The sequence below is a fragment of the Cebus imitator genome, unplaced genomic scaffold, assembly GCF_001604975.1.
Source record: "Cebus imitator isolate Cc_AM_T3 unplaced genomic scaffold, Cebus_imitator-1.0 Scaffold198, whole genome shotgun sequence".
NCBI classification, from domain to species: Eukaryota; Metazoa; Chordata; class Mammalia; order Primates; family Cebidae; genus Cebus; species Cebus imitator.
Window position 1 is genome coordinate 621,359 of NW_016107513.1, and position 12,159 is coordinate 633,517.

The 12,159-nt window shown below is 38.0% G+C and overlaps 1 protein-coding gene across 2 annotated transcripts in view; it reads right to left on the minus strand.

The window, feature by feature from the left end:
* Nucleotides 1-12,159, minus strand: part of CYP7B1 (cytochrome P450 family 7 subfamily B member 1) — a 188,066-nt gene that overhangs the window by 175,706 nt on the left and 201 nt on the right. Inside the window, exon 1 of one of the 2 annotated variants that reach the window (XM_017547460.2) lies at nucleotides 11,749-12,040. The exons of the other annotated variant lie outside the window; for it this stretch is intronic. Within the exon in view, the coding sequence (XP_017402949.1) occupies nucleotides 11,749-11,867 (119 nt within the window). The 5' untranslated portion in view covers nucleotides 11,868-12,040. Of the gene's footprint in view, nucleotides 1-11,748; nucleotides 12,041-12,159 lie in introns of those variants that run through there. 2 annotated transcript variants of the gene reach the window in all.

The window sequence follows — 12,159 nt, forward strand, 5'->3', positions numbered from 1 at the left end:
AATTGATTTTCTGTTATGATGAAACAGACGAAGTGTTTAAAGGAATAACCAAGATTTACCAGTAAAATGTGATTACAGAATTGAGCAATCCTCAGTGTTGATTCAGTTAGCAGTCCCAAGGGTCCCATGAATCATTAAATGGTATTTTGAATGAAGTACAAAATAAACAACAAAAGGTTTGGTTTTTTAGGGTTATCACGTTTTTATTACACAAATGGAATGTTCTCTATCTTAGGACCGTTTTTTAAAGTGACCAAGTGTAACAGTGAAGCAAGCTAGAAATCTGTCTCAAATGGTAACAAGAAACAATCTAATCTCTGGGCTTTATAAGGGAAAGCGTGCACTAAGTGATTACCTATTAACCAAGAGCCACTGTGCCTGGACATCTCCCTATCATCTCCTCTGAAAAACATAAAAATTCCCTGCTTGAACTTCATATAAATGGGATTATACAGTATCTAATTTTGTGTATAACTTCTGTCTCTCAACATTATGATTTTGAGATTCACTCATGTTGTATTTATCATTTCTTCATTCTATTTTATTGCCGTTTGTAATGTATATAACATAGGAGAATGTTGATGGGCATAGAGTTTCCTATCCACAACCACTTCGGGAAATTGACACTTTTCTAAGTCATTGTTGCTTTTTTTTAAAAAAAAAAAAAAAAAGACTTCCACCAGTAATACAAGAGAGTTTCAGTTGCTCCATATCCTTGCCAGTATTTATTATAGCCAGTCTATTGGTTGGAAGCACCATCTTTCTGGATTTTGGATTTTGTTTTCTTCCTATGAAGTGTTGATTTTGTTTTAGGATGCAGATACATTTCTGGCTGATTATTTTGAACTTGTGGAAGCTTAGTTTTACGCTTTGTCAAGGTGAGTTTATGAAAAGCTGGAGATCTTTACAGATTCTCTCCTTTTTGGTGGTGCTATGGTTTGAATGTTTGTTTCTCCTCTAAAATTTGTATGTGGAAATCCTAACCCCCAAGGTGATGGTATTAAGTGGTGGGATCTTTGGGTTATAATTAGATCATGAGGGGATCACCTTCATAAATGGGATGAGTGTCTTTATAAAAGAAGGGCTCCCTTGCTCCTTTGTCCATGTGAGGACACAGCAAGAAGATGGCCATTTATGAACGAGGATACTAGGCCCTCCTCAGATACTGAATGTGCTTGTGCCTTGATCTTGGACTTCCCAAGCTCCAGAACTGTGAGAGATAAATTTCTGCTGTTTACAAGCCAATCAGTTTATGGTATTTTGCAATAGCAGTCTGAATTTACTGAGGCAGATGTAATTCCAAACTCAGTCTTACCAGTGGTGGGCAGTAGCTGAAGTCCCTGTGCAGTCTTCCAGCAGATCACTTCTGCTGGGCTTTTGGGGGTCTTCCCTGAAGATGCACACCTCCAGGATTGGCCAAGAATTTGAGGGGTGTATATATACAGACTTTTGAGGTGCCTCCATCTTTTCTACATTCCTCTCTTTGATTGCCAGCCACTTCAGTAGCCCCAAAGTCTGACGCTCCGTGCTAATAATATTGTAGATTTTTGCTTTAGTTCCAGCTGCCCCCACCATGCTGATAGGAAGTGCCCTCAGGGGCAATGCCATCTGCCCTGGACCTCACTCAGTATGGGTATGTTCTTTAAGGGTGGTCTCCCCTCTGATATCTACCTTCTTTTGCTTGTTCTTCAGCAAGTATAAATTGGTTGGTTGTTCATTTCATATTTTGTTTTCTGTGGAACTGTTAGGTTGGTTCAAGCAACTTTGCCATTTCTGGAATCCAAATTCTCTGTAAGACATTTACCAGTGGTTATATCTAGGTGACGTATTTTTGTGAAATGGTTTTACTTTTCTTTGTTATGCTTACATGTATCTTGAAGTTGATATAAATAAATATGTATTTCTTTTACAAAACAGAAAGAATAATAAATTTACATTTTTATTTTAATATTTTATTTAAAATAAAACTTTGAGAAAAATTTTTAAAGTGTTTTAAATTATCATTTCTTTTGGAAGTACAGCCTTATGTGTAGATCTTCCCTTAGAAGACTTCTGACTTAGAACTAGATGTGCTGGGAAACACAGTTCATCTATAACACGTCATTAATATCAAGTTTTTGTCCAATAATTAGATATATTTTTAAATCAATGTGTATTATTAATAGACTTAGGTATAGATACCCACTTCCAAAATTATTGTTGAAGATTACATATAAAAACAGTCTGCATTGCAAAAGACAAACATGAAAACAAAGATGTCTCCATTCTTTCCCTACTTGCTCAATCCCTACCAAATGAAAAAAAAATTAGTTTTTCTGAAACAATTAAAAAAATAAGATGTTTAAATTCTTTTAAATAAATAAAAATGGATTAAATAATATCTTTTTTAAATAAGACACTTAAACCAGAATTAAAAGATTTATAATGAAGAGGGGAAAGTATTTACAGAAAACATGATGGAGAAGGGGTGATAACAGATTTTGTTTTTAACTTATAATTCTGGACATGAGACCCAAAATAGACCTTATTGAGCTAAATTCCAGGTATTGTCAGGGCTGTATTCCTTCTGGACAATCTAGAGGAGAATATATTTCCTTGCCTCTCTCAGTTTCTAGGTGCCACCTAAATTCAAACCTCTTGCTCCCACTGTGACACTTTTGCCTCTCTCTTATGAGAACAGTTGTGATTACATAGGGCCCACATAGGTGGCTTAGGATAATCTCCTCATATTAACTTAATCACGTATTCTGCCTTATGAAGTCTTCCCTCTGAACCCTCAAAATTCATGTCCATCCTACATAAAAAAAAAAGAATACATTAACTCCATCCCAAATAGCCCAAAAGTCTTAACCCATTTACAGTATCAACTCAAAGTCAAAGTCTCATCTGTTTAAGAGTTCCAGATCTCATCATCTAAATAATCACAATCAGGTATTTGCAAGGATCTGCGTATGGTTCATCTTGGGGCAAAAATTCCAAAGAACTCTGTGGGCCTCCCATGTGTGTCACAGAGATTCATTCTCTCATGAGAGATTTTTCCCCAGATCTTTCCTGAATAATCCCATCTCTATTCCTGCCTTCTTCAGAGATGGCTGATGGTAACCATTAGTCATTGAAAAGATTAGGAAATAATCTTTTCCTAAGAAGAATCAGAAAACCAGATCACTCCATCACACATACTCATTCATTTGTACTGAGTATTTAATCAATCATTGAAAAGATTAGGAAATAATCTTTTCAATGATTGATTAAATACTCAGTACAAATGAATGAGTATGTGTGATGGAGTGATCTGGTTTTCTGATTCTTCTCATCACTAGCAAAAGTTGTCCAGCCACGCCCTTAGCTTTCTCTGCTGAGCACTGTTTCCTGGCAGTGAGACTCCTAATGTTAGTGCCTTTTGCAATATGGATAGATGGATGATTTCCCAAATCATCAATTCCTGGTTCCTTTTTGCCTAACAGTTCTTCCCTTAATCAATCTCTTTCCTTTCATATTTTATTATAAATAGTGAGAAAAAAAATAAGCTAATCTTTCAACACTTGGCTTGAAAATCTCCTCAGCTAAATATCTAAGTTCTTTTACAAGTTTTGTTTTCTGCATAACTCTAGGATACAATACACCTAGGATTTCTACAACTATGTATATAAGGATCTCTTTTATTGCATTTTCCAATAACATATTCCTCAATTTCTCATTTCATGTAAGCCTTCTGTGGGTTGAGAGAGGGATTCTGTTCCATGCCTTTGCCCAGTTTTTGGTGATATTTTGGACTCTAATTTATATCACAGTGCCTTTAACATTCTTATTTCTACTGTTTATTTTTGATGAATTAGGTATTTTTAAAGATATGTTCTTTACCATACCCTTTACTTAATTCTTTTTGACCTCTTACTAAGGGGGTCGTTGCCATCCATATTTCTATTAACCATTTGTTCCAGTAAATATAGTTTTCTACCATTCTCCTGAGAATTTTTTTAGCATCTGCCCATTACCCAATTCCAAAGCAAATTCTAAATTTTGAGGTATTTGTTATAGCAGCACACCACTTCCAGGTACCACAAGTCTATATTAGTTTCTAATGTTACTATGACAAATTACCACTAATCTAGTGGCTTAACAGAGAATTTATATTAGTTTCTAACGTTACTATAACATTACCACTAATCCAGTGGCTTAACAGAGAATTTACTCTCTTATAGTCTGGAGATCAGAAGTCCTATTGGGCTTATGTCAAAGTGTGAGCAAGGGCTGTATCCCTTTTGGGGACTCTCACAAAGAATTAATTTCTTTGACTTTTCCAGCTTCTGGAGGCCACCAACACCTAGGTCATGGACCCTTCGCCCATCTTCAAGGCAGCAGCATGGCATCTCCAATCTCATTAGTAGGCTGACGTTCCCACTCCCTTTTTTTTTTTTTTTTTTTGAGACAGAGTTTCGCTCTTGTTACCCAGGCTGGAGTGCAATGGCGCGATCTCGGCTCACCGCAACCTCCGCCTCCTGGGTTCAGGCAATTCTCCTGCCTCAGCCTCCTGAGTAGCTGGGATTACAGGCACGCACCACCATGCCCAGCTAATTTTTTGTAGTTTTAGTAGAGACGGGGTTTCACCATGTTGACCAGGATGGTCTCGGTGGCTCATGCCTATAATCCCAGCACTTTGGGAGGCCGAGGCGGGTGGATCACGAGGTCAAGAGATCCCACTCCCTTCTTATAAGAACTCTTGTGATTGCCTTGGGCCCGTGTTGATAATCCAGGACAATGTAATCATCTCAAGATTCTTAATTCAAATCACATCTGCAAAATCCCTTTTGACATGACCCAAATTCACAGGCTTCAAGGATTAGGACATGAATACTTGAGGGCCATTATACTCCCTACCACACCTTTTGATGTTAATAATGACCTTATTGCAGCTTTTGCTTGATGGGCACCTGTAATAGTTTGTTAGGGCTGCTCTAACAAAGTACCACACAATGGGTGGCATAAGCAATAGAAATTTATTGTCTCATATTGTGGAGGCTAGAAGTCTGAGATTAAGGTGTTTACTGGGTTGCTTTCTTCTGTGGGTTGACAGATTCTGTTCCATGCCTCTTGCCAGTCTTTGGTGATGTTATATCGTGGCTTGTGGAAGCCTAACCCTGAATTCTGCCTTTATCTTCACATAGAATTCTCCCTGTGTTTGTGTCTACTTTTCCCCTTTTTATATAGATACTAGTTATATTATTTTAGGGGTCCACCTTACTGCAATATGACAACATCTTAACTAATTATATCTGTAATGATGCTATTTCCAATTCTAATCACATTCTGAGGTACTAGGGGTTAGGACTTCAACATATGAGTTTTCAGGGGACATGATTCAACCCATAACAGCATCATTTTAAAAAATAGATTCTTCTTAGGTGAGTCTAAGATTTTGATTTCTACTAACATCAGATATTGTACGAACTTACTCCTGGGCACATTGCAGAAATAACAGCGATAGTTAAACGTTTTGATTAATTCATGATTTAGGCAGGCAATGTGGCCTTATGTAAAGTTGAAAATAGATAACATGGCTTAAAGAATAAAAAGCATATTATCTTTCAAAGTACTCCTCTCTCATATAGATAAGCATGCCTTTCCCTTAGCTTTAGCTTTTGATTCCTACTAAAACACATTGATCTTGGGGCAAAGAGCTTTCAACTTTTCTCACTAGACACTCACACCTCAGAGTAAATGAGTTTCAGACTTCCTTCTTTCAGTATTTTAAATGTAATCTCCTAGGGTGCTTTGGCTGCCTTATTCCTATTGATTTTCAAGCTTGCCTTTAGGTGGAAGTGAACTTTCCTTATCATTTGGCTTAACTGATCATGATAAGGAAAGAACACTGATCCCAAATGTAGTGTATGGTGTTGGCCCAGAAGGTCAAGCATTGGAAATTAGAAATGACAGGATTTGGGGTCTTCCAGGCTTAATGTTATTCAGAGAAGATTTGTTTATTGCTTGTTTGTGTCAATAGGACCTCACACTTTTCAAAGTGTGTTTGCATTTTTCACGTGCTTTGATTCTCACATCTATTTAGTAGCTGTCCATTTTCTAGTTGACAAAGGTGACTCAGCTAGGTTCCATAGACTGCTCAGTGGTCACCACAGTTCATGGATCTTTTGAATAACACTGAAGAAAGGATTCTCTCTGAGATAATCTGGGAAATGTCATGTGCTGAGGCTTCCTCTTCTGAGTTCAGTCTTTGAGATCTTTTTCTTGTTGAAACTTTTCTTACCTAGTTCAGGTTCACTTGTGTCCCCAAATGGAGATGTGGATTTCTTCAAACATCTAGAATGGTGATTCACCACCTGCAAAGGCAGTGGGTTATCGTGGCACTGTGGGTTACACTGAAGTAGGGTTTCTCAACTTGGAAATTTGGGACTGGATGATCCCTTGCAGTGGGTGCTGTCTTTTGTAGTAGAATATTTAGCAGAATTCCTTGCTTTTATCTATTGGATGCTCGTTGCACACCCTCCCCTTCCATGAAAATAACAAACATCCTCGGATATTATCAAATATCCTCTGGGTGAGGGAAGGGGAAAGTCGCCCACATTTGAGAACCACTGCATTGAAGAAGTGGAGGGCCTACCCACAGTCACCTTCTGAGTGCAAAGTCCTGCTTGTAGTTAGAGGGAAGGTCCCACTTTGGAATAGGTATAAATTATAAGTGAGAAAGTAAAACACTGGGACTTTTATTGCCTTATCAAGACCCTGGATATGGATGAGTGGCTTTTTACTTCACAGTGGAATATTCTCAAAATTTCTCATGATAGACATAAAAAGTAGTCATGAGCACAGCAAATTTTTGAGATGTATGGTTATAAATCATATATATTTTTGTTTTAAAATAAACTTTTTTTTTCCTTAGAGCAGTTTAGGTTTACAAATAAATAAATAAATAAATAATGAGTGTATGGCTGGGCTCAGTGGCTCATGCCTGTAATTCTAGCACTTTGGAATGCCAAGGTGGGTGCATCACTTGAGGTCAGGAGTTCAAGACAAGCCTGGCCAACATGGTGAAACCCTGTCTCTGCTAAAAATAAAAATAAAAAATATAGCTGGGCGTGGTAGTATGTGCCTGTAATCCTAGCTACTCCGGAGGCTGAGGCCGGAGAATCGCTTGAACTCAGGAGGCAGCGGTTGCGGTGAGCTGAGATCACACCAATGCACTCCAGCCTGGGTGACAGAGTAAGACTGTCTCAAAATTTAAAAAATGGATGTAAAGTGCAAAAAATTACCCTATACAGTAAGTCCTCACTTAACATCATCTGGATTCTTAGATGGAAACTGTAACTTTAAGCAAGACACCTTATTTTCTACAGTAGGCTAATCGAATAGCATAAAACCACAGTTGCTAACAAGAAGATCAATACAAAACAGGAAAACACTTGAAGAAAAAAAGTTAAAAAGTATGGCAGTGACTCCTTACATACAACACCAAAAGGAGGATCCATTAAAAAAATGAGAAGTTGGACTTGATTAAAATTTAAAACTTCTATTCTGCAAGGACACTGTTAAGAGACTAAAGATACAAGCCAAAGGCTAGGAGACAGTATGTTCAAAACATCCAAAATATACAAAGAACTCTTAAAATTCAACAATAAGAAAATGACCTATTTTTTAAAAAATGGGCAAAATATCTGTGGTGCTTCTCAAACTAGCTGTTGATGAAGGACTGGTTTTCTTGGTATTTGTTTTAATTTGCATCTGTAAAGGACTGATACCTTGGTAAATTAAGAAAAATGATTCATAAAATAAAATGTTAAAAATGATACAAACCCAAAAGCATTTTTCTTAATTATTAGATTGAACAGACTTAAAATTGTTCTGTTAAATTGGACTAAAACTTTCTAAATGTTTACTCTCAGGCTTTGTATTTATCTATTTGTGACTTGTACCAGTCAGGCCTGTACTTTGAGTAACACTGATCTTTTTAACTATTGTCAAGTCCCCATTTCTCTGACCAAAGCACTGCCCGGAAGAAGGAATGATCTTGTGATTTATAATTGAGGGCATGAGGTAAAGTTCAGAATACCAGAATATCATGGGCTATTTCTATTTGAAAGCTTAGAGGACAGTCAGCTTGCACACTGGGTTTCCTTGGCACTAACCAGAGATTCTTTCCTCTTAGTTGCTATTTGGACGAAAAAAAAAAAAAAGTAGTATGAGTTTTTTTTTTTCTCTCTTTCAGCCCTCTTACTCGATATGCATATCATTATACCCCCCCCCATGCTGTAATTGGTAAGAAATAAGATTAAAATGCTGTTAAGTTTTAGTCAAAGTAAGAATTTAATGATTTTTTTGAGTTCTAAGACATTAAGGATATGTGGATAAGAGTTGTTTTGAAATGTTGATTTGTTGACATCACCGTATCACATAAGTCAATTATTTCTGTTTCTAATTACTTAATTACTCTCAAGCAAATCCTTTGTGCTCTAGATCCCTCACAGCATTACCACTGCCCAGGGAATGAGAAAACCAGGCTGTCATTATTAGTGGATATTTTCCCTGTTTCTTCCCCTTTTCTTATAACAAAATATAAGGAAAGGATGTGGACAGCTGAGAGTAAAGTTATTTTCTGTTCAAGTGTATGCCAAACTAAACAGGTGGCAAAACTGACTCAGAACTCAGGGGTAGGAACTGACTGGAAGGGGTGTAAAAAAACTTTCATCTTCCTCCACAGTTTCCATAAGGAGAGTGGCCCAGACCCTCCTCTTCTCCATTAAGCCCTTTCATCAGGTGATCTCAACTTGCTCATGCTTTGATGTCCTCTGCACATTTGTGACTTTCACATGTGAAAGTCCTGCCTGGACCTCTCCCCTGAGCCCCAAAAGCACATACCTCACTGCCTATTTAACATACCCATAACAGAATTATTGATCTCCTCAATCCCCCCAAACCTTTTCTATATAAGGAAATGACATTACTGTTCACTAAATAATCAGACAAAAAACAGAAACCAAAAAAAGGAACATAAAACTTTTAAGCTTCATTGTTGATTCCCATCTTCCTCACACATTTTGTTCAACCCATTAGTAAATTCTGTTGATTCTGCTGTCAAAAATATAACCTGTTTCTAACCATGTTCCATCAACCCCACAGTCCCAACCCTAGGCAAAGCCACTATCATCTCTCCTGACAAGTACTGCAATGGCTTCTGTGATTGACAGTCTCACCAGATAACATCCAACAAGGTAAAGATAATTTTGCAAAAGGAAATCAAAGTCCTATCGCCAAAAAAGGTAGAATTGATAAGTGTCTGAAGGCAACAAATGACCTCTGAATTGATTTTTACCAATTTTTAATTATTTTATTTTATTTTTACCATTTTTGTAGGTAATATTTAAATTTTTACTTTGGAACATCCGCATTCCTATACTATGCAATATTACAAACTTTTCAGCCATAATTGTTCAAAAGATGAAAATGGAATGAGAATAAAAATGTAAGCTATGTATGTATAAAAATCCTCAATGTGATGATGGAAAACTGTGCTGAATATTTTTATCATGTTAGGAACTAGAAGGGCTTTCTAAGCAAGGACATATATCCAGAAACTCGTAAACAAATGCAGATTACAATAGTAAAAATAATTGCAGCTGGTATAAAAGAGAATGAAAATTCCTATTTACGTAAGAGTCTTTGCTGATTATATAGAAAAAGAACCCAATAGAAAAATAAATTATTGAAGAAACAATTATTTTCTTTTAAAGCATATGAATTCCTTTAAAAGTAAATACATGAAAATTTGGGATAAAAATGAAGCTTTATTTATGTATCAGATTGGCAAAATTAAAATGATTTATAATACCAGTATTGGCAGAATGTGGAGAAATTGGCACTTGCACAGATGATTAGTAGTAACATAAATTGAGACTTAGAGTAATTTGGCAACATCTATTAAAATGTAAAGAACATATACATTTTGATAACAACTCCACCATCCTATATAAATATTTCCACAAAAGCTCAAAGATATCCATGTTTTGTGTGTGTGTGTTTGTTTTTGTGTGGTATATATTTATATAATTATTACAAATAATGACTTCTAGAAACTGACATAGGAAGGTTTCTAAAATGTATTGTGAAGTGGAAAATATAAGGTGTAACACAAAGTATATTTTCTCACTATTTTTATTAACATATATTCATGCATATTAGAATAAGCTCTAAAAACTCTGTAACAATATATAAGGGACTCTTAACCATGGTTTCTGTTCTTAGAGGTGATGTCAGAAAAAGCATTTTCCAGAGCATTAAATTATCCAAATACTAGAAATAAGGAACATGAGCCTGCACTGGGACAAATGAAGCTATCTTCTGTAAACTGAAATGCAGTATTATCAAAGTAAAATAACTTTTCATGATACAGAGAAAAATCAGCCTATTCTCAGAATGCTAGGAGAGAAAGCCTACCTTGCCCTTTCACCTTCCTGTCCCTCAAATTCCACATTCTCACACCAATGGTCTTCACTGATCCATACTGTCCTAGTCAACTTGTCTGTTTCTACCCTGCATGTAAAGCAGGAATAGAACCAATAACCTTCTTTCATCACCTCTCTTTAAAGACCTACCTAGAGGTACATCTTAACACGCTTTGACTGACCCTGAAAATACAGAAGGTGAAACCTACATAGAATCACATACCACTGAAGTTCAAGTGTCCTGAGTCCTCATCTTGGGCTCTAAAGCGAAAGCACAGCCATTGGAAAAAGCAACCCGGAAGGGTCCACATTCCAGGAACATCTCTGAAAACTGACATGGGAATAAAGGCAAATACTCCTAGAGTACTCGTCCCCAGGCATTCTAGAAATCTCCATAGATATTTGTATGCAGTGCAAAGGTGTCATTTTCCCAAAAACTATTGAGAAACAACCTATATCACACACACACATAGATATCTATACATTAATATATATGTATACAAATATATATACATATGTATGTCAATTATCATCCAACAAAACACATCCGCTTGGTTTTCAAAAGCTATGAAGACCAGAGCAGTATGAAAATAGGATCCAGAAAGAAGCGAAAAACAGATTAACTTCAAAGTGAATGATATTATTTGAACTTCTCTGTTTCTACTTCTGCATTTCAAATTAGATAAAGAAGTTACACACAACTAGGTTTTGTCATTATTGTGTGTGTTGTTTTGTCCTTATAAAAATGACAGAACTGCATAAATACTCTCCATTAACTAAGTACTCACAATAATCTCAAGAGGCATGCACTATTATTTCACTTTCCAAATGAGGTACAGTGAGGTAAACTGAGGCAGAGAAGCACCCAGAATTATTGTTCATACCATGCACTGGCATTTTCTTGAAATAGTTCTCTTTTAACTGATGAAATGCAAGAATATCCCCCTCCAGAAATGCTCTATGAATTCTAGGCCATAAAATATCCATAAAATTCTAGGCAAGGCACACAATGTGTCTGTGATGCATAATGCATACCACCAACCTAGGGCTTACTACAACTTAGGCTGGAGCAGCAAATGGAATTCGGTCCCAGAGCTTTAATATGTATGCGTATGTGTGGGAAAAAGACAGAAGAAGGCTTTGTTATTACATGCAATCCCAAAGGAAGCCAGTGCCCCGCAGCAAGTTTTGACTGTTTGCGCTGGAAATCATGGAGGGGTACTCCCTTCGCCATCTGGGTCGCGCGCGGGCCCCAGGGCCCAGGGCGCATGCGTGGCCGGGCGGCCGGGGCGCTTACCTGGTGCGCCCGCGGAGCAGGCACAGGGCCAGGAGCAGCAGGGCCGCGGCGAGGGCCAGGCTCCAGAGGCCGAACTGCTCCAGCGAGAAGCGGCCTATGGCCGCTGACACTGCTGCCATTCGGCGCGCGCTAGGCCGCGGTGGGCAGCCCGGGGTCTCCCTGCGAGCGGCGCGGTCGGCGACTCTGCAGCCTCCGGCGGCTTCTCTCCTCAGCGCCCCCTAGGCCAGGGCCGGAGAGGCTGGCCTGCCCGCGGCGCAGAGGGACTGCCACCGTGGTCTTCCGGACTGAGTGACAAAAGTTCGTGGACTCCCCTCTCCCCGCCTATCCTCCACCCACGTGCACCGCCCCGTTCCCCACCGCTTCCGACCCGGCAGCTTTTGGAAAGTAGCGCCTTTGATCCTTCCGGGCAGG